The sequence below is a fragment of the Polyodon spathula genome, chromosome 2 (genome assembly GCF_017654505.1).
Source record: "Polyodon spathula isolate WHYD16114869_AA chromosome 2, ASM1765450v1, whole genome shotgun sequence".
Taxonomy (NCBI): Eukaryota; Metazoa; Chordata; class Actinopteri; order Acipenseriformes; family Polyodontidae; genus Polyodon; species Polyodon spathula.
In genome coordinates this window covers 93,534,307-93,561,243 of record NC_054535.1, presented here as the reverse complement: position 1 = coordinate 93,561,243, position 26,937 = coordinate 93,534,307, and the positions used below count along the sequence as shown (strand labels likewise).

At 38.6% G+C, this 26,937-nt stretch overlaps 1 protein-coding gene across 1 annotated transcript in view; it reads right to left on the bottom strand.

Moving 5' to 3' along the window:
- adamts12 (ADAM metallopeptidase with thrombospondin type 1 motif, 12) overlaps nucleotides 1-26,937 on the bottom strand; it is a 159,615-nt gene that overhangs the window by 99,068 nt on the left and 33,610 nt on the right. Inside the window, exon 3 of the mRNA XM_041234881.1 lies at nucleotides 7,335-7,509. Within this exon, the coding sequence (XP_041090815.1) occupies nucleotides 7,335-7,509 (175 nt within the window). The remainder of the gene's footprint in view (nucleotides 1-7,334; nucleotides 7,510-26,937) is intronic.

Sequence of the window (26,937 nt, the reverse complement as noted above, 5' to 3'; positions counted from 1 at the left end):
AAGGGGAAAGGTGAGGAGGAAGCAGAGAGTGCCAAGATGGTGCACTATGTGCATTGCTTATGGGCATGAGGACAAGGAATGCCCAGAACAGGAGCCAGAGGATGAGGATCCCAGTCATCCTTTCGCCTGAACGTCCTATGCCTAAGTTGGAGGAGCCTGAGCATCCAGCGCCCAGAAGGGGGGAACACAGGCGTCTACAGCCCACAAAGGGGGAGTCGGTGCGTCCACAGCTCCAAAAGGGGAAGGCAGATCGTCCACAGCCCAAGTCTCCACCAGCAGAGGAAGAATGCCTGCTGTTTCCACCTCTACCAGCAGAGGAAGAATGCCTGCTGTTTCCACCTCCACCAGCAGAGGAAGAATGCCTGCTAGTTTCACCCCGAGAGGGGGAACCGCACCAATCCCCTGCAAAACAGGGAAAGCCGCACCAGTCCCCTGCAAGAGGGAGAGCTGCACCAGTCCCCTGCAAGAGAGGGAGAGCTGCACAAGTCCCATGCAAGTGAGAGAGAGCCGCACCAGTCCCCTGAAACAAAGGTAGACTACACGCCGCTCACACCTCCGTCGCCAGGAGACTACACGCCTGCTTCTGCCTCCGCCACCTCCACCGGCAGGAGCAGAGCAAAAGGAGCTGCCTCTGCTTCCACCACCTCCACTGGCAGCAGCAGAGCAGCAGGAGCTGCCTCTGTCTCCGCCACCTCCACCGGCAAGAGCAGTGCAGCAGAAGCTCTCTCTGCCTCCGCCACCTCCACCGGCAGGAGCAGAGCAGCTGGAGCTGCCTCTGCCTCCGCCACCTCCACCAGCAGAGGGCGAATGCCTGCTGGGTCCCTGTCCACCAGCAGAGGATGAATGCATGCTGGTATCACTTCCCCCACCATCACGAGGAGAAGAACTGGAGCTGCCTCTGCCTCCATCACTATCAGGGGGAGAGGAAGGAGCTGCCTCTCCCTTCACCAGAAGGACCAGGACAAGAAGCACCAGCTCCACATTGCCTGTGCAGCCACCGGTGACAGGGTACGAGGGAGAAGCGGAGCTCCTGCTGCCGAGTTCTTCTCCCGAGGGTCCGTTGCTGCCTTCACCTGGGGCTGCCGGCTCTGCTTTGCCTGGGGTCAGCGGAACTGCTTCACCAGGGGTCGAAGTCAGCTCTGCTTGGCCGCAGAGGTCAGTATGGCTGGAGCCCCACCAGAGGGAGTTGCCGACTATGAACAAGGGGGGAGAGGTCAGAAGACCACTTTCCTCAGCAGCCTTTCCGCTGCCAGGACTACTGACAGCATTGCCCCTGGCAGTTTTTCCGCTGCCAGGGGTGCTACGGGACAGAGCAGCTTTTCTGCTGCGGGAGTGGACCACCATGCTGTCAGCCATGCCACTACTGGCAGGTGAGCTGACAGCAGTTTCAGCCATGGGCCCAGTGAAGCCTCCCTTCCCGGCTCAAGACTTTGACCTGGACTGCTGGGTTTTTGACCTGGACTGCTGGGAGGAGGTGGCCGTTGAGGCCAGGTGTGCTTTACACGGGGGGGGGCTATTTGTGTTGTATGTTATGTGTAGCGTGTTAATGTTGGTATATAGTCATTGGTCCATGGGATATAAATGGGTCTGTGTAAAACAGTGTTTAAAATGTATATTTGTATTTAGGCACAAGGATTGCACAGCACTTCACGTGCAGGTAAATGTAATAATATGTGAGCACGGGGAATTGCAGTTTATTAATTCACGTGCAGTTATACCGAACTGGCAATCAGTTAAGCTAATACACCTGTTTGTAATTTGACAAGCCAGGCAGGAAAAGACGGACAAGTTTCAAAGCCAATCACTGTCTGTTTGAAGGTAAGGACCTGATGTAGACGTACGCTGTATGTTAAAACAAAGTATAGTAAATCTGTGATTTGTGAATAATATATTTAAAAGTCAGTAAACCGTATTTGTGGTCTGACTGAAAGGGATCCTGTTAATTTAGATACCTCTCTAAAGCAAAAGCTAGGATTTATTTTTGTAATGTTTGTTAAAAGAAGCTGGAAAATGAACTCCACGGAACAAGTAAACATACAGGTACCATCCGGTTTAAACCCGGATTTTGTTCTCCGGAGTATTTTATCCACCAGTGTTTGGAACCCACAACTGTTTTCAAATTTATACTGTAAACATGACATTCTAAACTGAAAGTACAAGTCATTTTCTATTTTTGAAATGTGTGATACTATATTTAACTAACTGCTGAAATGATTGTTGCATAATAAAATGGTATTCACGTTTCTGTAGAATTGTTCTGACTGGGGTTTCATTAACGAATCCACAGTTTTCTGTTTATTCGTTAATCAACAATATATGTGCCCGCACTCCTCTTCTCTTCAAAGTCACACAGCCACTTTTAGTTAGAAGATTCGCAGAATTAATCAATAAAAAAAGATCAAAGGGCGACATCACAGGCATGTTTTATATTGACTACAACAGTCACAAAGAAACCCAGGTAGACACATACCATCAGGCACAGACAGAGTGTTCTAAAATAAAGAATACACAGAACGAGCATACACAGGAGAGTGACTAAGAAAAAAGCCACACAAAGCACACAGCCACAGAGATATCTTACCCAGTCTCAGAAGACAGCACAGCTTAACTCAGTGATGTTTTCTAAAACAACAAATTCCGAACACAAGCTTATAATATAAAACAAAGGAAGGATTTAGTCTTAAGGATGTTGATGTCTGAAGTTGTACAGAAGCTCCTTCAGTAGGTTTTATTCCCTTTAGAAATAGAAGATCAAACAGATTGTAAAATAAAAGACACAGGGGTATTCATAATGGTTTCTAAATAAGTCTGGTTTAAAACATCTGGTAAAAGAGGTTTACAAATGAGTATGGCGAGGGGTGTCAGGAGTGGACCAACAATGTAAATTTATGATGGTTCCAGACAGAAGAAAAAAATATCTGAAATACATTCTATAGGGATACTTGCACAGATGATTCACAGTGGAACTTCATCACTAAACTCATGAGGGACAGAATACATTAACAGCTTAGGATGGCAAGGAAAGCAGAATCTTTAGCTAAGGCTATTTTTTCCACTGATTTCAGAAATAAAAATAAATACAGCAAATGTTTGCCTTATTGATACACTTCCTGTTAAACTGCATTAGAAACCTGGCAGCCAATGAACACACTGCATAGAGCTGCACGATTTATTTGAAACGAATAAGACAACAGCTACAAAGATCAGAAATAGTTCTGATGAAGATCGCTCTGTCCAGGACAAGACACACAGCTCACATACTAGTGTTTTTTAGGGTTATACCCAGGTTGCAATCGTCGCTGTGACGGCAACTACAATGTGTAAGTAGTCTGCTATTGTATGTTGCATTGGAATTAGAGAATGAGGAAAATGCATTTTTTCAGATGTTTTTTTTTTTTTTTTTTTTTTATGGCCTTGTGACAGGGTCTTCCTCGGGTCACACGTGTGGGTAGCCGCTGTTCAAGCATACAGAGAGACAGATGTGGTGTTGTTGAAAACGCCGGCACAGGCGCGCAGGATTTATTAACACAAACAAACAGAAAACGAAAGTAAAATAAAGGCGGTCATGTGACGTTACCAGCGATGGTAACGCACACAGGACAAATACAGCAAACTGTACAAAAAGTGCAAAATAAAACACACTACCCCAAACTATAACTCAAAAGGTGCCGTGAAAACGGCAGGCCTTGCAGCAGTCCAGCGATCGCCATGGTTTTATACTGATGCTCCGTTGAGACACGCCCACCCGCCTGCTGGAACAGCCGATTGCTTTCAGCTGCTGCTCCACGCAGACGGGTAATCGTCCCCAGCAGAGCGCCACAGCAGCTAAACAATTAAATCAATATTAACAGTTAACACAAAAACATACAATAAACTACATATTTCATTGTGCATGGCTTACACTTTGCCACAGGCCTATATTGAAACTTCTATTTTATTTTTGTATGTAAACTTCACAAGATTAATCACACACACACACATACCTGAAAAAAGCATTTTCGTCCTTAATATATATATATATATATATATATATATATATATATATATATATATATATATATATATATATATATATATATATATAATTACTTTATTATATATATAATTACTTATTTTATATTAAAGCTTCTTAAGACCCCAATTATTTTAAGACCTACTGTGCTGCATTAAGCTTCCCTCATATTATTTGTATTTAACTCAGCTTCATGGAGATCTTTGATTCATTGTTGCAAATTAAATTGTTTTCCCAAAGTAAATGTTCAGTTTAGAACAGCACCTCATTTCAGACGGATTTTGTGCAGATAGAATCCGCACCACATGGCTGACTGGAATTCTGAAACTACTGAATTACTGAATTGAACTGTAATTAAAGTCTAATCTCAATTGTACTATATTCAAGTTTATTTTGCAGTAAAATTATTGTTTGGTTTTTTTTATGTATTATTTCAAACACGTACTATTATTAAAGGAAAGTATGTATGAATGTATTCCAAGTGCATACTCACACCTGACACTTTCCTATTGCCCACATTGCTATTCTATACTGCTGTTGGCGTCTAAAAACACCCTAGAACATGTTAAGGATTTCTGTATTCCAGAAATAGATTTTGAAAAAACATAAAGCTCTGTGAATTTTTTAGTCAAATATAAAAATGTAGACTTTTTTTCAAAGGCTTTTCTTTTAAAATCATTGGATCTGTAAATTATTTATCATGCACTTAATGATTAGTGTAATTTTTATTATAATTGCTTAGGCAGGGACGTTTTGAAAACAAACTTACACTCATCCCCTCATTTTTCTAGTTCAGGTACATTCTGTTGAAAATTAAACAGACATGGCTGTAAGCATATAAGGTACCAGTGAATGTAGACACATAGGAGGAATAATGTTTTTGTTCAATAGAATTAATGTGCTGTACAGTAATGCTGAAACATATATAAAGTATGTGGAAATGTATGTCAGATCTTAAATAAAAAAAAAAAAATAGGTTTAGATAAACTGATCCTTTACTCACTGCTGAAAATGAACATTATTTAGAGAACAAGCACTTGCAACCAACCCACTGAGCAACAAAGCCCCCTAATGTGAGGCTCTGATACAGATGCAAACCTTTTTATCATTTGTTTCAAGTTATGGTACAATATATTTCTGATAAAAGAGATGAATGAGGAGGAAGGAATGCAAAAGAGCGAAAAAAGAAAATCAGATATAAGAAAAGAAAAAAGCAGAATATTCACAAAAGGGAAATGTTGAGAGAAGATCAGACAGATGGCTAGTTAAAAAAGACTAGATATGTTCACCTTTCTGTTTTTGCCACTTACGGAATTAAATCAGTTACCAGTACATGCATACTGCAAAGTATTCATTAGGAAACAAACACAGTAAAACAGACAACACTGTTTGAATGATGTTCTGATCTATAGTACATGCTAGATATGCCCACGCTTGTGGTATAAACTATTAAACTTTTCATTTTAGGTACATACATTGGGAATGAATATAAACCTCAGGGTTGCAGTTGAAATATTGCTTAAAAAGCCTCCCTCTTGCATTATACTTTTTTTTTTTTTTTTTTTTTTGTCAGGGTGAGACCCTCACTGTAATATTGTATTGTGCATGCTGTTGATCAAGTGTGTTTGATATATGACGGCATATTGCTATTTAGAGTGGGGCACTTCCCTTAATGAAGTTGCCGTAGCTATACTTGTGGCACATGGGTTTATTATAACCATATGTTTGGTAATCTTCCAATAGAGTGGGGTAATGATAATTCAGTCAAGGACTAAAGAAATAAAATAATAATAATGGCAATGATAATAAGTAAGCAATATAATAGTTTTACGATTGTTTGTAAACAAAGATGCTATGCATGGAGGTTAACCAAATGTGTAAAATATATGAATGTTTTATTGTAAAAGTATAAATGTTAAATAATTTATTTCTGTATAAAATGATTCCAGGTGCAAATGTTTGTTGAATAATTAATCCTGTTAGAAGTATGCGTGGCTGGAGATTATTTAATGCCGTGTCTTTCTTTAGGAGAGGAGAGAGGATTATTATGTCAGTCAGTGTATTTACAACCTGCTAGTAAGTGAGCATCAGTTATTGTTTGCAAAATTGTGTTTGTGGTATCCAGTGTCAAAATTAACATTTATACCTGTGAATGCTACCAGTATCTGTTTTCCTGCGTTTCAAACACCTCTGGGTAACTGTGAAAGTAATGTGATTGAGAGTGGGGGTAAGCTCACACCTTTCACCATGTTACAACGAGACAGAAGATAAAGTATTTCCCCTTTCACAGACTCCCTTGAAAACACAACCATTTTTGTAAATCTCATGAAACAACTTCCAATTCCAACTTCTGATAAAAACAACACTTAAGACAAATGTATAGTGTACTGCTTCAATCAGAATAAATAACATATTGTTCTTAAAGCAGTGGAATCAGATTGGATAAAGTAGATGGTTTACTTGTAAATTATGCAGATAAAAACCAGACTTTTCAGAGAAAATACTGGTCCACTAATATATATTTTATGTCCCATTGTTTGCACCGTGTCAGGTTTCCAGAAAGCAAGTACTTTTAATTTTTTTAGTGTTTTTTTGTTTTGTTTTTTAATCTGAGGCAAAGGTTTTTCAAGGTATTTAACATTTCTATATACAGTACAAAGAGATGTATAATGCCTATCTAATCCCAATTGTTATATATCCCTACATTCCAGCTACACGATCCTGAATTATTTCACAACAGTAAATTTAAAGTTGCAGTACCGGTATTTAATTTATTATCTATGCACCTTTTATAACCCCTAACCCACTGAATAAGTGCAACACACCCTGGTGACAATGTTTTGTTGCTGTACGTTGTTGGGTTGTATAACCTGCTCTCAAAGTGCCTCCTGAAGATGGTTGTGTAACTATTTGCAGTTCATTAAAGGCTCATTACAATTACAGAACAACATCAAGTAAAAGGAAGGGGGTAAGCAAGTAGTCTAGGTAAGCTTACTTTCTGCATAAGTGATGCGGGACACATTGCAAGACCGAAAACATGTCTAACTTTGTCTGCTTTTAAAGCACAGTTAATAACCAATCCTTACACCCCAAAAATTTTTTCAAAAAAGGTAAACAATAAATCACTATGCAAGCTTGCTTGAACTTTAAAATCCAAAAGGGTTAGCTTCGTGCTGGTGATAAAGTTGTTGACAACATTTCAGTTAACACGGGCTGTTGTTAAAATGAGCAAGTAAATCAGATAACCAGCATTGGGACTTGGTACTGCTGGCACTGTGAGATCTTAACAGCATTAATTATGAAAGAAAAAACTTGGCCTGACCTTTAAGTCCACACGTCATCTTGCCTCCTGAGTCCGTGTCACGTCGCTGCCTGTGGGTTGACTGTGGAAAATGCCTCCTGTAGATGACATGTGGGTGCTGCGCCCCCTCCTCCTGATGATAGTTACGAATGGCTTCAATAAAATAATGGCCCTTAGACAACCTGAAGAATCCATTCTGGAAAAAAAGGAAGAAAATAAGTACTTTCTTTTGCTCTTTGTTTTTTACACAACAGTTATTGAAAATTAAATCAATTTTTTAAAGTTCTCAAAGGATCTTCACAAAGGATGATGGTATTCCATCTGTACTGTGGGTACAAGGACAGCTACAATGGTAGAATGGTAGATCATTTTTTGAGCATCAAAAAAAGAATCACCATTACCTATAGTAAAGCACATCAAAAAAAAAAAAAAAAAAAAAAAAAAAAAAACAGAACAAGAAATAAATACTAGGAAGAACTGTATTATGAATCCTTCCACTCAGAACAAAGCAGTCCCCCTATATATATATATATATATATATATATATATATATATATATATATATATATATATTATAGATATATATATAAAACGTTTATTGCCATAAACGTTTGATTCAACATTAATGCTTTCCTATGGAGAACAGTCGTGTCAACTCAGTTTAGGCTGTAGTGTCCATTGTCATCAAAACCAAATTTTCGTTTTTCCTTTCCTACAGTCTGTGTTTAACCTCATTAGGGCAGACATTAATACTGTTTGTTTGAGCAGTTTCTGCTGTGAGATACTCCAGATGAATCCTTGATTAAATACAGTAAACAGTCCTATAAACTCCCATGAAAACCTACAAGAACCTGCATACAGTACTGCTAGATACAGATACTCTTTGCTATAAACACAACAGTTTGGTTGCTTCAAATGAAACAGACACAGAGCAAACCTCCCATCATCCTAATAACATGAGCAATGTTTTCTTCTACCACGACAAAACAAGTTTGTTTGAATGATGTCCATTGAAAAACTAAACAGTGGTCAACTATTTCACTGAGATTCTTCATTAACTTTTTATCGTGTCCATGACAAGAGCCCTTTGCGAGTTATAGTGCTATAAAGAAAGTATGCAGGCCAGTTTACAGCTGTTTTCCTGGCTTCCATATTCCCGCACTGCACGTCACTCGCTACTAAGTCCTTAGCAACAGTTAAATATGTGTAACAAATGGGGAGTCTCTGTGTTTGGATTATGTGAATCTAAATTCAACTGGATGCAGACAGAATAGCTTTATTCAAGCACACCACAACAACCACCTCAACAAGAGTTAAACTATTGTATGAACACATGCGATTTTACATTTCTTAAGCATTTGCTAATAAATGTATGATGTATAAATGTATAAATAAAAAAAAAAAAAAAAAAAAAAACTTAAATTACAGAACTAATTTGTAATATATTAATAGATTATTGCTTTACAGCAATAGAAATGTGAACTGAATGCTTAGGTTGTGTGTGTGTGTGTGTGTGTGTATATATATATATATATATATATATATATATATATATATATATATATATAATATTTAATTAGGATGTATAATTGTTTTGAAAGACACAAACAAGTTACAGAACTTGGCAGATTGTTATATTGCTCAAACATCATTTTAGCCACTCCTAAAACCTTCCATATCAATAAATGCTAACCACCATCCAGATTGCTCCCCAGTGCTGAAAAATGCTCTATAAAACCCAGCTTTGGCTTTATGCCTACGGTAGCAGAATGTACAACATCTTTGGGGCACAGACAGCAATGGTGTGATTTAAATTAAGCTAAGCACATAAAATTTACCTTCTTCACTTAAACTTTGGTTTAGCTGACAAGAATGGAACTATCATACTTTTATAATTAACAAAAGTTTAATTATGAATACGTGTACAGAAGCAATATGCAAGACACGCACAAAAGCATTTAACAGAATGGTGAAGCATCTCATCAGAACAGAAAACACCAAATTGCTCAGCGATTGCTCCAACTTTTTGTAGCAAGAGAAACAGCGTTGCGTTTCGCCGTTTGTTTACTTGCCATTGTGTAGTGATGAGGTGCACTCATGGAAATCAGAATACAAAATGAGGCAATGATATGACGACAGTTCTGGAAAGATTAAACCAATCAGTGTGTCTTAAGACACATTAGAAAAGATGGAATAAGCCATTTGAATTTAAGTTTGATGATGGTGATGATGACATTATTAGCTTACAATACAGTACTGTATCAGTTGTGAACGAATCACTAGTGGTGCCAAAAAGGTGTTCTTTTAAGCAAAGTTCCTGTTCCTTTAGGTGGGGTATTTACAATGGTGAAAATTTGTTTCACCACAAGTTCTCTTAGGCAGAGTGTTCTCTTAGGAGTTGTTCCTATATGCTGAGACTACCATATCTTAAACTATAATGGGATTTTTAAAATAGAACTCTCTTTCACCACCAGTGGGATAGCTCTACCCTACTTTACCATGTGTTGAGATGTTCTGTAACAAATAATAACTTTGTTCATTTTGTTATCAATGCTCTATTACACTGACATCAAAGTGTTGGTATTATTGGGGAGATGGGAGGGTCTTCAACTTTCAGCATCTAGCAACACCAAAACCTTTTTCCCAGATAAATATTACTATAATTTTTTTAAATGCAGAAAAAAAGCAATCATAAGTATATAAAAAAAATTACATTTTAAAACTTATAACCAACAAGCACGAGAGTGCTCATGATTGATCTGAGCAAGACCTGGCAGTTCAATGATGGCATTTTTATCTTTGTGAAAAGAAATGTTTGGATCAAGGTTATCCTGCATGGGTTCTTTAGAAAAGAAGGGCAGATGATAACTTTAAAATGAAAGGGTGTTTTATTTCATACAGTACAATAAACAGCGAGCAGACTCAAAGCTTATTCAGTCCCAAATAAGGTCATTATAAAATTAAATCAGCAGATTCATCACAATAAAGTTAAGTGCTATACTGACTAAACCAAACACACACTGTACATACAGCAATACTGTATTAAACCGTACACATTTATACTGAAGCATTAACAGTACGACGGGGGACGGGTTAACATGGTAACCGCTCACTTAGGGCGTTATAAGGCCTGACGCGAAGCCCCTCAGCATGTGCTATCTCATGTTAACCCACCCCCTGGAGTTCCTTAATGGTATTACAAATTAAATTTAAAATTACTATATTTATTTACTTTTTAAATTAACACAGCAAATTACAAACATATGTTCAATAACAGTAAATATCACTACGCACAAAAAAATAGTTCCAGTGTGATGTAAACAAAATTTGTTTAAATATTTATTTTTATATATTAACATACGTTTAATTGTAAATGTAGCATGCACTAAGTAAAATGGTAAGTACGATTCTGTATAAACCATTTCTAACTAATCCCAAGCTGTGTTTGGGTTGAGGGATTCAGATGTTTTTTAGCTTCTCCAGGTCTGCAGGTGTTACTGGGGGATAGTGTGTTGCTTTGTCATTTCCACTTCGTCTCCGTTTTTTAATTACTGTTACTAATACATTGTTAGCTGTGTAAAATGCAGCGTCTTTCGCTAAGCGATTGCTACCAGCTTGCAGACTGATATAGTTGGAAATGCTGTACTGCTTTCCACCTTTATTTCTTACGGAAGCATAACATTTTCTTGGTTGTGTGGGATTAACGTATGGCTGATAGAATGCAGCTAACCAATCAGAAAGCAGGATTGTTCCAAGCAGGTTTATAAATAGCTCCCTTTCAATTTGAAGATGACCACCAACAATATTTTTGGGACATGCCCGCCACAGGTCAGGTATTCACTGAGCATTTTATGTCAGAGCTGCCAATAGGCCCTTCGGGGAGTGACGTCCTCGGTCCCGCCTCCCAAAGGATCAAACATGGAGCTTACTTCCTCTTTTGCTTCTCACCACGGTAAGGTAAGGTACTAACCTGTCCAGTTGCTGTAAGTCTGTATGAAAGAGCTCTCACTCGAGTTTACTGTAGTTCCCATGCTTTATTTTTAGAAAGTATTGCTGGAAGTCGGCTTGTCACTTTCCTGGAATCTGTAACTCCGCTTCTGTGAACAGAGTGCACTTTGTTAAATCTTTCTCTTTTTCACTAGTCTGCATCGCTTTGCGTCACAGACTACTTTCTAACCCACACCATCTGCTGTTGTGTTTGTATTTCTCCTGCAAAAAAAACAGAAGTACCTTCTTTCTTTCTTAACTGTCTCTTAGCTGTTCAGCCCACGCCAATCTAAGCTCTTTGAACCTGTGCTCCACTCAGAACTTCAGACCCCTGATACCTTCGGTACCCTCTGTGCTTCAGTGCCTCGGACCCTTTACCGGTAGTCACCTGGGACGTTTCAGAGCCAGACTTGGCTGTGGCTGAGGAAGACCAGGACGCGATCTATATCACAGCCTCCTGGGATGGTAGCTCCTTCCCTCAAGATAAGGAGGATGGAGATGTTCAGGAGCTGACCTTTGGGACGGGTCCCAGCTCCAAGGCAACCTCAGATGCTGGGCTTTCCCCTCGTCCAAGCTCAATCTTGGAACTTACGGAGTAAGCCTCAAAGTTCCTCCAGGTAGATTGGACGGCAGTCCCACCTTCAGGTCTTTCTGGTGTTCCCTGGTTTGCCGGAAGAGGTACAGTCCTCTTGGAACCACCTAGCCTGGGCATCGAGTGTGGTGAAACGAGCAACCCCTCTGGCTTAAGTAAATGATTAAACAAAATACATGCAGGTCTACTTTGGAAAAGCATTTTATCATATGTACAAAAAAGTTAATATTGAAAATGTTTTATTGCAATATATATATGTATGAGATTATGCCTCCTTGTGGCTCACCATACTAATGTGCAGTTGGCACCAGTTTTAATTATCTTGTGCATATTTGTATTGACAGAAAAATGACACTGGCAGGTATAACCTGACATACATGATACCAGCATCTTAACATTCAGATGATTTCAAAACCTTCTTGCTACCTGACACTGTTCAGAAGAGTTCTAGAAAACACTTTCATCAACCACAAATTGAGTCTGACAGTGGTGAAAGTTATTGGATTCCAAAAACGTTGATTTTGTAACTGTCTACCCCAAAAATAGTTATTTTACTTCAAAGGCAGAAGACTGACTTGAGCAACGTGTGCCAGATTGATTTCAGTCCAAATCCCAGTCTAGCTGCAATCAATTTTGAAGAGGTACTGTAGTGCTGCAGGCCTTCAAACTAAGAACTCACAGGACAGCCCTTGATAAGAGGTAACCCTGGGACACGTACTGGGATATATCACTGGACTGCAGTTTCAATGCACAATTAGTGATAGTTCATTGCTACATAGAACCCAGTGTACACTGTTATTTGCTCCTTAGTGAATGCTCTATCACATATACTGACATTTTAATATTGCCTGACAATGTTACCAAATACAGCAATAGCTCAGAAATTTCTATTACTCTCCAGAACCTTCAAATACCAATAAACAGACAAAATAGCAGGTCATTAAAATGTAGGTTTTTGCAAAAGGAACAGGTTCATGATGTTTCAATAAGGAGCCCGAGTCATCTTAAAACAAACAGGTAATTTTATTTCTGAAATGATCTAATACAGATAAATGAAATTAATACCAAATTCACTAGAGCACTATTTTAAATATACACTGCATATTTTATCCAATTTAATTGGCAATACATTTCAGCATTTATTTTTTATACTGTCTAAGTAAATAATCCAGGCTATTTTGTTTTTATTTGTGCTGTGTGCCCATGAACTAACACTTTCCTTAATTGTAATTATCTGTTAAACCCAGTGTATTTAAATCGAGGTAGTGAAGCTGTGTATACACACTGATGAAGACTTTTTGGCTGAAACATGTTTGTGATTTTCCTTGTGGATTAGAATTTTAATCTGTTTGTTCTTCAGAAAATGAAGCTATGAAATGAAGAATAAATAATGAAAACGACTTTTTGGAATTAATTTGTTTTTCCTTTGAGTGCGGACCTTTGGCACATTGTTTTGAATTGATATTCACTTTTGGGTCGATGCACCGATCAGTTAAAAGAGAAATCTGGAAATTGAGCGTATGGTATCTGTTGTATAAATTTTTAAAGTACAACCAAGCCATTTATAGCAGTTTGTCACACAAAATGGACCATTATACAGTAAAAAATAGTTGTGTCATGCAAAACATAATTATGTGTTGGCTTTTGTATGATCAATCACAAAGTGTGGATTTAGATTTAATAAAAATTTTGATTAGTATTGCATTTTACTAGTTTCTAGTAATGTTTTAATTTCTTTTCATTTCCAGTAGTTTTTTTTTCTTTATGCCACCTTTAACAAAATACTATTTTTCAAGGAGCACTGTATTCTACTGATAATTCTTTCTTGGATGGCCCTTTCTTTGACTTTTTTATGCAATGTAATTCTCTACACTTATAACTTGCATTTTTATTAACGTACTATATAATAAGTTAAAAAAAATAAATAAATACTAGTAGACAAGTAAGCCATAACACATTACAGCAAAAATGAAAAACAGCCCTACTATTGAAATATTTTTATACACAAATACTGAAAGCACATGTTCCCTAAACACTGTGCACTTTAAATCTTGTTTATTTTTCATAAGGTGCTGACTATGCGTCACACACTGAGTGCCACCAGTTCTCAATTTATATTGTGAGTTTGAGATTACAAAAAAATAGGAAATTGATAAATAGTGACTGAATAATAAATGCAAGAATAAAACACAATCAAATCCTGAAATATTAGCTGGGATGAAACAAAATGGCACCCACTTCAATTTCCACCCTTCAGACCTACCTCCTCAGCAGTGCCTTGTTGTGGGACTTTATCATGCCTTTTAGCATATTACATTTCCTGCATCTGCCATTGCCTGAACCAACTATAAATTGTAAATAAAATAGTATAGGGTGCTGAATAAGATACAAGCAGATTTCTACTCAGCGGCAGTAAGCACGATTTGACCTCATGGAGTGGAGAGATAGATAGCTGGAGAGAGAGAGACAGACAGACAGACAGACAGACAGACAGATATAGATAGATAGATAGATAGATAGATAGATAGATAGATAGATAGATAGATTTTTAAAAAATGCAAAATACCTTTATTTTAACTGGAAGGGTGGTGGGTAATTCACTGTTACATGGGGGACAGAAGGATGTACTTGAAACACTGCACAGGTGCCCAGTTTTATTTAGTGATGTTTTTCTTTCTTTAGACCAAAGAGGGCACTGTTGTCTATGGCCTGCCTACTAGCGATGGTAGACAGGACCACACAGGAATACCAAAGTCGGTAAACAGTTCAAGTGCGGGCACTCAAAAGAATAATCAAAAACAAAAGGTGAAAGAAAAAAGGAAAATAAAACACAGTAATCAAACTACAAAATAAAGGTGCTGCACTCGGCAGCATTACCCCGGCCGTCACTACCTGCACAGCCCCGGTCTCCTTCCTACACTCGCCGCTCCCTCAGCCTGCTGTCAATATACATATGGGGTCTGCCCACGGTTTCCCTGCTACCACTATTTCTTTTAGTTTTCTTTTCTTTTAGATTTCCTTCACGGTTTTTCTCCCAGTCGTTCTCGGTCCTGGACCAAAGCTTCCACAAGCTCAGCACTTTTTAGAGGGGCAAATCTGAGGGAACAGCATAACGTTATTTTATAGGGCTAGCAATCCCCCAAGGCCCACCTCTCAGCCACTCAGAGAGAGGGAAAGCCACACACCCCCTCTCCCACCTCTCCATGTCACTGCCATGACCAACAGGCAGATATTGTAAGGCTGCTGCCCTCTTCCTGCAGCACTATGAATGCACCAGAAGAGTCAGCACAACTTTCCCCCGTTACCGTAACAAAAATTATTTCACAGAAAAAAGATGTTTCATTACAAAACAAAATCACATAATTCACATGTATTAACACCTTCAATAAATGAGTGCAAAAGTGTACAAAAAAAAAAAATCACAAAATTACATACAGCCCCATCCCCCTTCCCATAAACAATCACCCACTCTACAGATGCATCACCAATTCACCATCTGCAACAAAACAGATCACACATTCCATCCCCCACACTGTGTGGAACCAGCTGATGGGTCAGTTTATAATAGCTGAACTCCAGCACCAGCACTCTAAAACAACAATAACATCACCAGTCAGAATGCCATTGACTTGATTTTTCCTGCTCTTAATGACAGCCAGTTTTGCCTGACCTAAGAGAAAATTGGCTAACTGGACTTGGCATTGTTTTCTTTTTTGAGTCCAAAAAAAACAAAAAAACAAGCCTTTAGCATATCCGTTAATATACAGAACAGATGCTGTAGTTTGGGGCAAAATCAGAAACAATGAAAAACAGTTTGCCTCTGTGAGCAAATCAGAGGCTGAATGACACTGTGAAATGCACTGGTTGCCACAATGGTGTACAGAACTCTCCATTGCACGTCCCCTATGTTCTTCTGCAGTGATGGTTTATAGACACCACCATGCAGCTGAGACATTCTTCTACCCCAGCTTCTCACGCCAGTGTGTGGCCGATCCTTTTGGGAGTCATAGTGTCTGATGTTTACACAAGCCCTATAGACGCCTTTCTTCTGAACTGAAAGCTGCCCTTCTCCCCAAAGTGAAGCGGTCTCCCTGGGGTGTCACTACACTGCTCTATAGTCGGCTCAACCTGCAGCTCTAACATTGGGGCCTATGACTCCGGGCTGCTGACCCCTGTGAAAAAAACCCTTAACACACCCTGCCCCTCACTGATTGCGCAGCTTGGATTTGCTGTAAAAACCCACTGACCTCCCGGACTGACCTAACTCCCAGAGCAGAGGCCAAAGACTCTGCAGATTTCCACAGTCACCTGTAAATCGAACAGGTGGCCAAAAAGAAAAGAAAAACTGCTGCATCTAAAAGTGGTCACAGGGTTGTGAGCTAAAGGCTCTTCTAAAAGCCAGTGCAAACCCACTGATTTCACCTCCCGTCTCACTTTAGAAAGCTGCCAAGCGTTAAAAATCCCTTAACAGAACCCAGGCAGAACTGACATGTCCAGCTTCAATTAATAATCAATGCATCAACTGACTGTTACATCTCTGTTGGTATTTCATTTTTGTGTTTTGCTCTGTAAAAGCCCTTAGTGTGTCTGTAGCGGTAACGAATGTAAACATTTTCTTAGAAACAAAGGTAATGCATTTAAGATAACTGATATTTCATACTATACAGTGCTCTTTAATGGGTGTTATCTACTTCTTCCTAAAATGATTTACTATGTTCAGTTCCCAAATGGATTTTGTGCAAATCAACATGTCTCATTGATACCCTCAAAAGCATGGTTACAAACTAAATGTCTAAACATACCACCGGCATGCATAATACTCTATATACACAGTTTTCTCTAACTCAGTGGTTAGAGGTGCTACTGTAAAAAATAGATTTTTATTGATGTGTTTATGGAATAAAAAAACGACTGAAAAATGCTTTGTCCTGAAAGGGTTAACTTAAAAATGTACACTTTGCCTCTGAAGTATTGATACTAATTGCTTGCATGGCTAAAATTAAGATTGCAACTTGTGTTAATAAGGTACATGAAGAAAATATATGTTTTATTATTCCCTGATGTTGCCTTTTCTTTGCTATAAACACACTAAAATAATTCAGATTACAGTAGCTCCTGCAAGCTGCTGTTTTGCAGTTTAGAATTACAGCACATTACACTAGCCTCTGTCTTGTGTCTACCAAGACTACACATTGAAAAGACACATTCCTCAGGGCTGGGGTTTCAGTTTCGACATTCAGTTTAGTTACATGGTATACATTTTAATGGTATAGTACCATTAAATACAGCAATGAAATCAATAAAGAGCCTTGTGAAACACTGCTTGAACACTGTCACAAGGTTACTGCAGCAGCCTGTCTACAGGAAAATCTTAGTCATCTTTTCTTTGTTCATTATTAAGCAAATGGGGTGGAGGCTGAGGCTGCTCTTCTCCTCCTGGTGGCAAAGACGGCAGTAGCCCCTCCCCTTCTTTCAGCAGCGCCTCCGGTGGCTGCTGAGGGTCATCTACTGCTTGCCCCCCCCCCCCCCCCCCCCCCTTAAAAATTTAAGGGGGGTGAGGCCTTAGCTCTTCCATCAGGGGATCGTCCCCACCCCCCGTAAATGGCAGTGGCGGTTCTGAGCACGGCAGTGGCTCTTCCTCCTGGTACAGCAACTCATCCAGCTCGCTGTACCCCTCAGGCTCCTCCCACTCTAGGGCTATGTCCCCGTCCAGATCCGGGAAGCCTGCCTCCTCATGCCCAAATAGTCGGCAGAAGGTGCAGCATGTCTCTCTTTGTTTGGTGTTAAATAACTGCAGCTTCTGTTTCTAGGTCTGCTTCCTGACATTCACCAGCCATGGCTGTGACACAATCCTTTTACACCAGCATTAGATTTTTTTTTCCAAAGCAAAACAGAGTCAATGATATTTTGCTGCAGTCACACGACAACTGCATCCAAAATGTTTAAAGCACAAGCAAATTGTATTACAGTGCACAGAGAGTATACCAAAGAGACAGTATTCTTGAATAAGGCCCATTATTCTCTAAAACTGTGCAACTTATAAAAGAAAATCAACAGATTATGATAGACACATAGAAATGTAGTTTTTGCTTTTTTTCATATCCCGAATGCATAGACACATCTCCACTTCTGAGCATGAAGCCACATCACAGTACATTCTGATTATGTCAGATCTCAGAAGCAAAGGTTGAGTCAACAAAAATCAAAGAGCTGCAATAAGTGGTAACATTGGTTTGAGGCGCCTCTGGCCAGAATGTAACCAATACCTTACCATTAGGAGGTATTTAGTTCATTAGATGAGACAAACCAAAGGTCTTGTATGATCTGTGGACATTAAAAAAGATTCTGTAGCAATTTAAATGTTAAATTATATATATTTTAGTGAAGACAGTGGCTTCATAGCTTAGCTAAACTCTTCTGCACTTCTGATACTCTCAAAACAAGTCTTAAACTACCCTTCAATTCTCAGCTGCTGCATCCTCTATCCTGCTCAAATATCATGGGAATACATCATTTGTTGTCCTGCATATGAACTCAGCATATTTTAAAACACTCACACAAGTATACACTGTACTTGACAGACAAACAGAATAGGTATCAACACAGTTTTTCCTGTTCATTCAAAGCCTACTCTGAGAGGTAAAAATGAAAGTTTCAACAGACAGGGACACATCTAAACATGTATCTTCATCTAATGAGGAAGCAAAACAGTCCTACAGTCCTCTCAAAGGAACCAGTGGCAAATTCATTTTGCAAAACATTTTCTGCAACTGCACTGTATCATAGCCCCTGGACTCTGTTCCAATCAAAACATATTAACAAGTCAAAATATTTGCAATGCTACTGTACAAATGTTTGCATGCTTGAACTACAAGATCAATTCAATAACAAATTAGTATAATACTTAATTAGCTATGTAATCTATGTAAGCTATGTAATTACAATTATGGGATTTGCAATAGTTTGTGATACATCACTGGACAATGTTTGGAAATAGCCTAAAATGTACTGTGTAGCTGAATATGAACATAGAAAGTAAGAACATAGAAAGTAAAAACATAAAAAGCTGTCGGCCAAAACAATGGAACCTCATAATGCTGGATCTAAAGATCACAGGGGCCATGCATACAGTGCTACATCGTTATAACGCGACCAGTTATAGTGCGGAACCGGTTATAGCGTGGTAAGGTCATGGCTCCCATTTCCCCCACAAAGTCATTTGACTCGTAAACTCATGGCATGGCAGACCGCAAAAAAAACTAAATATTTATCTGTTAAAATGAAACTCAACGCGGTGGACAGAGTAAGAAAAGGTGAAACTCGATGCATTTCAAAAGATGTAAGTGTTGCAGAATCTACATTGCGTGGATGGCTAAAAGACAAAGAAAAAGGATTTCTTCATAAAATTGACCCCAAAGTAGGCTGTTCTAGGGGAAAAAAATAAAATAAAATCTGTGCTAAAGTGTAAGACAAGCTGCTGTGTGAATGTGCTGCTATGAGAGTGCAAGACTGTTTGTTGTTTTTGCTGTGACCCAGGCTGACAGTTGTCTCCTTCCTTCATTTTCCATCATACGCTATAATATTAATTTGGCTTGTGGGCACTGTAAATCATTTCTGGAACAAAAATGCCAACCTTCATTATAAGGCGGAACACAAATAACGACATCTCCTAATTATGGACCCCGACAACAGCATTATAACGAGGTACATACATACATACATACATACATATATACATACACACTGTGCAAATGTCCTCAGTGGCCTGTCAATCCCATTTGATTTCACACTGAATGACCTCACAGTAAAAGCAATTGACACAGTGAATTTTAAAGTACATCCAGCTGTTGCTAGGGGCTGTGTAATGTTTAAATTCAAGAAGCCCACTTAAAAACAGTTATATCTAACTAATACCAAGAGGATAACCATTGTCTCAAAGTTATATGAACAAGAACAACTTCACAGAATAAAACATACAGTATGAGGCATACATTAATAGCCTGCAATGCCTAACACACACACACACACACACACACACACACACACACACACACACACACACACACACACACACAGTCATGAATGTAAAAGAAAACGTAAGAACTCATTTGTGACCAAACAAACTGACACAGAAGGATAACAAACCCTGAAAGGACAGATTATTTTTTAGGTTTCAAAAATCAAGAAAAATACATAAAACAAATGCTCACTTATCTGTCAGTAGAAATAAAAAATAAATTGGCAACTGGGTAGTATAATGCGCTGACAATGCTTCACTCTTTAAGCTAACTGACCATAAATCTGCATTTTGCAACATGACATGCTGGTGAATTCATCTCAGTCCTTGGGAACAACTGTCAAAATTAGAAAAAATTGTCATGTTAACATACATTAAACTACTGATATTTTTTTTATTATTATTATTATTATGGACACAGCTTCGCCTATTTTTTTTCTTCAGATTTTTCATAATCATAAATCTTTTGTTTGTATGAATTACAGTTCCACCTTATAAAATAAAGGTTTGGTTTAACTACTGCTGAAGTCACAGCTGTATCCAAAGTAGAAAAGCAAATCAAGGTCAAAGACATTTTTCAGAACAAAATGGCTGCAGTGTTAAAATGGCAGTTTACATCTTCTTTTACATTAACTTAAAACAGTACAAATACATTTAAGCAAAGGTAAAGTTTTACAATAATTCTGGACAATGAGGATAATACAGGTGAAGAATTAGGTCTGAACTGACAGGTGGGATGCATTTCTTAGCCTCAATGTTTCACTTGTCCATTAAACTCTTTGTTGGAATGTAAATGTGCTTTTTACTGAGGGTGGCAATGATCTTAAAACTTAGTGACTTTTTAAGAACATACGAAAAATTACAAACAAGGAGGAGGTCCATTTGGCCCATCTTGCTCATTTGGTCGTTTATTGATCCAAGCAAGAACCTCATCAAGTAATTTCTTGAAGTAACCGTGCGAATCAGCTTCCACAGCAATGTTTCATTTTTTTATTAATTGCTCACATTTTGACCCCTGTATGTAAAACATCTGGCCTAGTTATAAAAAGTCTGTTTCAACAAAAATATTTCTGTGTTATTTTGTTATATTTAAGAATTAAGAGATTACTTGTAATTGGAGTATTTGAAGCTGTCCAAAACGCCAGAGTTCTCTTTTTATATATAAAAAATAAACAAAATACCAGTGTTGCACTTTATTACCAGTTTTATTTGAATTTTATAGTCGGTGGCAATGACCTTTGAATGCACTATGCTGTAGCATTGTTAACTGTGTATTAGCCTCTTATGCACTTTTCACTTGCAGAAAAAGGAATTTGGCAGCCATTTAACATGTAATGGACATACGATCTGAAGGATCGTGATAATATTGAATACCATGATACTGTGCATGTTATCGTATTGAAGATCCCAAAATGAAGCATGGCAGAACACTAATACCAGGTTAGGGGTACCCAGGGGCAATTCCTTACCTTCACAGAAATCTTCTGGAAATGTATCAAGTGTTAAGAAAAGTAGGCTGTAAAGGATGTCTGCTAATACTCTCCCATCACAATGTACAGAAGAATCTCAGATGTTTCCTAGTGCTTCACAAATCACAGACTTTCATTCAGAATAATATGAGCAGCTTCCAAAGCAATCAGTTAATTTATTCTATCTCAAAGCATGCCCCAATCTTTAAAAAGATGAATAAAGTCGCCAGGAAGCAGCAGAGCTTTACTTTATGGAACTACTTCCACGAGGGAATAAACTAACAATAGCACATCTGTTTAGTAAGAGAACCATGTGGAATTGATTTAGTTCTTCCGGTACCTTAGCTGTGCACTTTCCTATGCTTGCCAAGTCTAAACATTCTGTCCTGTAAGAGGTCATTCTTAAAGGAACTGTATTTTATTGACTTTAATGATAAGTAAATGTTTGAACTAAACAAAAGCTTCCTAAAATATGCTAGCAGCTACGGTCAACAGGTGGGGTTGCATTTTTCATCTAACTTTTTTTTTTTTTTTTTTTTACCTATGAGACACATTTATTTTGAATTATATCTAACATTGTTGAAGTTATTAGACTTGTTATATTAAATAGAACTGTAACAACTACTGAGCATTCTGGAATTTATCCAGCTGAAACCCTCAACCAGGGGCAGAAGGACTAATCAATGTACACATTTAAAATCAAAACACCCTTAATCACATCGGGTGCTTCTCACAAAATTGTACAGCAATTGTTGATGGTTGTGGGGAGCTGTCACAAAGGCTGCTGGAGTGGGGAACGTCAGACCAGAAACAGGTAAACAAAGAGGTGGAGTTTTGGGAAAGCTGAGCACTTCCTTGCGCTCAGCATTTAATAAATGAACATACAGTAAATAAAAAGGTTGTAACAAAAACAGCACATGGCACGTGAGGCCAAAATAAACAGACAAACAAAACGGACTAACACTTACACAAACAGTGGACTAACAGACAAACACGGTGAGTCAAAACAACGGTTATATATTTTACTTTGTTTAGTTTTCATTTTTGGTTCTCTACTCTCCACACCCTTTCTCCACTCACCGAACACACAACCCCAAGTGAGTGAAAACATGCTGCTTTTATGCAGCTGTACCAAGACTCGACTGCTAATCAATCATTAAATTGGAGTCGCGGTACAACTGCACGTGAATTAATAAAGTGCAATTCCCCGTGCTCACATATTATTACATTTTACTTGCACGTGAAGTGCTGTGCAATCCTCGTACCTAAACACACATATACATTTTAAACACTTGTGTTACAAAGACCTGTTTATATTGTGTACCAATGACTATACACCAACATTAACACACAACATACAACACAAAATACACACAGGGGCGGGGCACTTTGCCACAGGAGCATACAAAAGTAGGCAATTTCACATGAAAGGTTTGTGGAAAGGAACGGATATGTAACTATTCTACAGGTGTGGCTGTCTTTGTGCAGTAAATTTTGAGAGATAATGTGTCTGTTTCCAACAGAGAATCTTTCAGGGAATTTAATTATTTTCAAAGCATTTAATTACATTAAAGTATGTTTAGTGACAGATCTATTCTATTGTTAAGCAGACTGACTTCTCACGCTGCATTACCCGAATTTGTAGGGCCGTGCCAAGAGATGAATACAAATGAATATCCGTAACAAGCATGACTGTTTTTCAGAGTACAACTAATACACAAGTAATTATGCTCACATGTTATTCAGTGAAAAAATATAGATTAAAAAAAAATAAATCAGCTTATTAAAATTGAATCAGCTTCTGGCTCCAAACATGTAGTTGTGACTGTCAATGTGAAGTTTTGAGATGGAGAACCAATCTGGGAGTAAAGGACGAAGGAATAGTGTGGTCTATGGCACAGTGGAGGTAAGCGTCATTCTGTGGTGCATGAGTGAGGAAGTCACAAACAGAACATTCGGCTTAGAATGATCAGAGAGATATAGTTAATTTCACTTTGAAAAAAGGATTGCCTCACAACTTCAAAAAAATATAAATTATCAAAAATAAAATCTTAAAAAAAAGATTTTTGTTGTTGTTGATATTGTGTTATTTAGGGATTTGAGCCTTCTTTCAAGGCTAGTCATTGAGCTGAAACCAGTTCCTTTTCAAAGGAGACAGTGCAGTTAGTAACAGCATAACATAATGGAATTGCTGCATTGCACATGACAAACATAAGATCATATCTGAACATAACTAGGCCTCAAATAATACACTGAAATAATGTATTTTGAAATTAACTGAATTTGTAGTAAAGACCAATGAGGACACTGCATTTCTATAACCAAAAGCCAAATATAAAACATTTTAAATGTAAAAAAAATGCACTGTTTGGATGAATATCCATGACACATTTACAGAGCCCCTTCTGCCATCCCTGCCTGTATTGTTGCTATTCAATAAAAGAAACCCCATCATGAGAATAAAAAGAGATGTTGCTGAACAGACACAAATAATGTGGATCATTTTAAAAATACAGAATTATTTTATTATAATAATAAAGCAGAAAGGGACATGCATTAGGGTGTAATCACTTTTTGGATAAAAAAAAAAAAAAAAAAACATCACCTATTTAAAATGTGTTAAATGAGTTAAGTAAGAGTATTTTTTTTTAGTTATGTATTATCACTAGCCAATTAAAATGCGCTTCAGCACAACAACCCTGTAAACATAACACTTGCATGCTATGCAAAGGAGAAATGTGAGCACTATACAATTATCACATCAGCTTAGATATACAAAACAATTGCATTGTGGGATATGACACCTTAGTAAATTACTACAAAATGACAAATGATGAGAAAATGCCATACAGGGAATAGGGTGTTACCTGAGATTGACTCATCCAGCAACTGCAGCCAAAATAAATAATAAAAAGGAGGTCAACAACGTAGCATTACTGTCAGTCACTATCATATGCTTTTCTATCAGAACATGCAGCACAGCAAATTAAAAAACTAACAAAAAAGTTAACAGTTTTAACCCTTGATGAGGGTCCGTTCCCGAGAGCTGCAGAAGGAGGAGTTCCGGTCCTGGAAGCTGGCGAGGGAGGAGGAGAGACCGCCCGCCCGGACGCCAGCGGGAGGTACTGCCTCCCGAGCGTCAGCGAAGGAGGACCTGTCGTTTGTGGGGGATCGTCTCAGAAGGAGGCGGGTCAATCCTCTGGAGAGGAGCCCCGTGAAGGGACACTGGGTTTAGGGGGTAATAATTGTGGGTGTATTGTTGTTAATTATTGGTATGTGGATAGTGGTTGTATGTGTGTGCATGTTTATTGTTTAGCGATGCTAACGTTGGAGCCTGGTGTCTGGTATGATGGTATGGAGGTTGCGCCTGGCTCTAATGTTCCTTCCCACCCACCCTTGTGTTTTTTTGTTTTGTCGAATGGACCCCTATGGGTTCCATTCTGAGCAGGAGGATATGTGGCAAAGCGTAAGCCTTGCACAATGAAATATGTAGTTTATTGTATGTTTGTGTTAATTGTTACAATTGATTTAATTGTTTATCTGCTGTGGCGCTCCGCTGGGGACGATTACCCATCTGCGTGGAGCAGCAGCTGAAAGCAATCAGCTGTTCCAGCAGGCAGGTGGGCGTGTCTCAACAGAGCGTCAATATAAAAGCATGGCAATCGCTGTGATCGGGGCTGCTGCAAGGCCTGCCGTTTTCACGGCACCTTTTGAGTTATAGTTTGGGGTAGTGTGTTTTATTTTGCACTTTTTGTACAGTTTGCTGTATTTGTCCTGTGTGCGTTACCATCGCTGGTAACGTCACATGACCACCTTTATTTTACTTTCGTTTTCTGTTTGTTGTTAATAAATCCTGCGCGCCTGTGCTGGCGTTTCAACACCACCTATGTCTCTCTGTATGCTTGAACAGCGGCTACCCACACGCGTGACTCGAGGAAGACCCTGTCACAGTAGTTTATAAGGCATCTTTATGAGGTTGACTTCCAGTCATTCAGACATGGTTGTGAAAAAACTCAGACAAACATTGGGGGTTTGGTTAGAAGAATGCAGAGATGCAGGCGGTTTTGTGGTGTAGAATTTAGGTTTCACATTATAAATAGTTGATAGCCTTCACTTAGCTCAGGCACTGTCCAAACACTTGCATGCTTCTGTCTACAGTAAAACAAATTCCAGTGTGGCACCAAGCATTTTTAACACAGTTTCCACAAGTGTCAATACACATTTTATTAAGCACAGTAAAGCCTAGTTCATACTTCCCAGATAAATGCGATACATCAGGCACATACAGCTATAAAAGTTTTGCAGGTTCACTATTACTGTACGAATTATGTATATTGGCGCAGCCCCTTTGACTGTGCAAAGTGGTTGCAGCTATTGCTTATACTTAAAATACCATTCATAAATCCACCTGCAGGTTTATTTTTAGTCTGAGACGGAGAGGCCTTAAATGTAAAGGATGCTGCAGAGCTCTTTTCTTCAGTATTACCAAACTTAAAACTGCTGCTGGCACCAAAACTGGCTTTAACCCTTTGCAGATGGCCCATCATAATTTCAGATGAATTCGTCAGATCTGAAAACTAATAAAAAAATTTGTATAAAAACCTTCAGACTTCAGACAATCAACCAAACCCGAGTTAGTCCGATCTCTAGGTCAAAATCGATATTTATATTTTATTTTGTAGCTACGTTTTTTTTTTTTTTTTCCCTTCCGAGAGATTCGGTGACCACAATGAGTTAAGTACAAAGAATTACCTGACAGCATGTTAAATTGCCCAAAATGTTTAGAAACAAAAGAAAACATTTACTGTAGTGAAATACCTGTGTCAGAGACTTCAGGTATGACAAACCAATCAAAATGTATTTCACTAAAGCCCCTAACCAGCAGAGTTGAGTTTTTGGATGCGGTGCAGAATTTCAGTATCTATGGTAGCAGTGTTTCAGTGTTTACTCGAATTTACCGTAGACCATAGAATCAAAGCGCAACACTTTATGGGAGAGCTTTCTGAATAGTTTTGCAAGACCCAGAATGCTTAGAGATCCAAAACAAAGAGAAGAACTACTTATAGAACATGTTGATGGAATGCCAGAAGGAAAAGAAGATCTCCAGGATTACAAACTTTTTCACCCGGTGACCATTCTGAAGTAGATGAGTCTGTGAACATTCCGGTTACAGGATCAAATTCAGCCAGCAAAAGGTAAACAGTTTTACTTGTTTAGTTTTCAATATATGTTAGTTGTGTGAAATAAGCCCTGCTTATAAATATATTAACCCGTTGTGGTCCTATGTTGGACCAGATCCGACATTACAATTTTCCCTTTCCGGTCCGATTTCAGACACTGTCCGACATCATCAGAAAGACGTCAAGTAGAGGTCTCTAGTCATTTTTTCTTTGGAAAAATCAGAGAAAACCTTTCAATGGCAGAGTGAGACCGGTAGGAGCCGAGAGAAACCAAAAAAAAAAGGGGGGGCGGATCTGAGCAATACACAGAGGCCCTGCTCCACAGAGATAACACAGGCATGAGCAAACAAGATGCCTGCTTCCGCATCCAGTGCTCAAA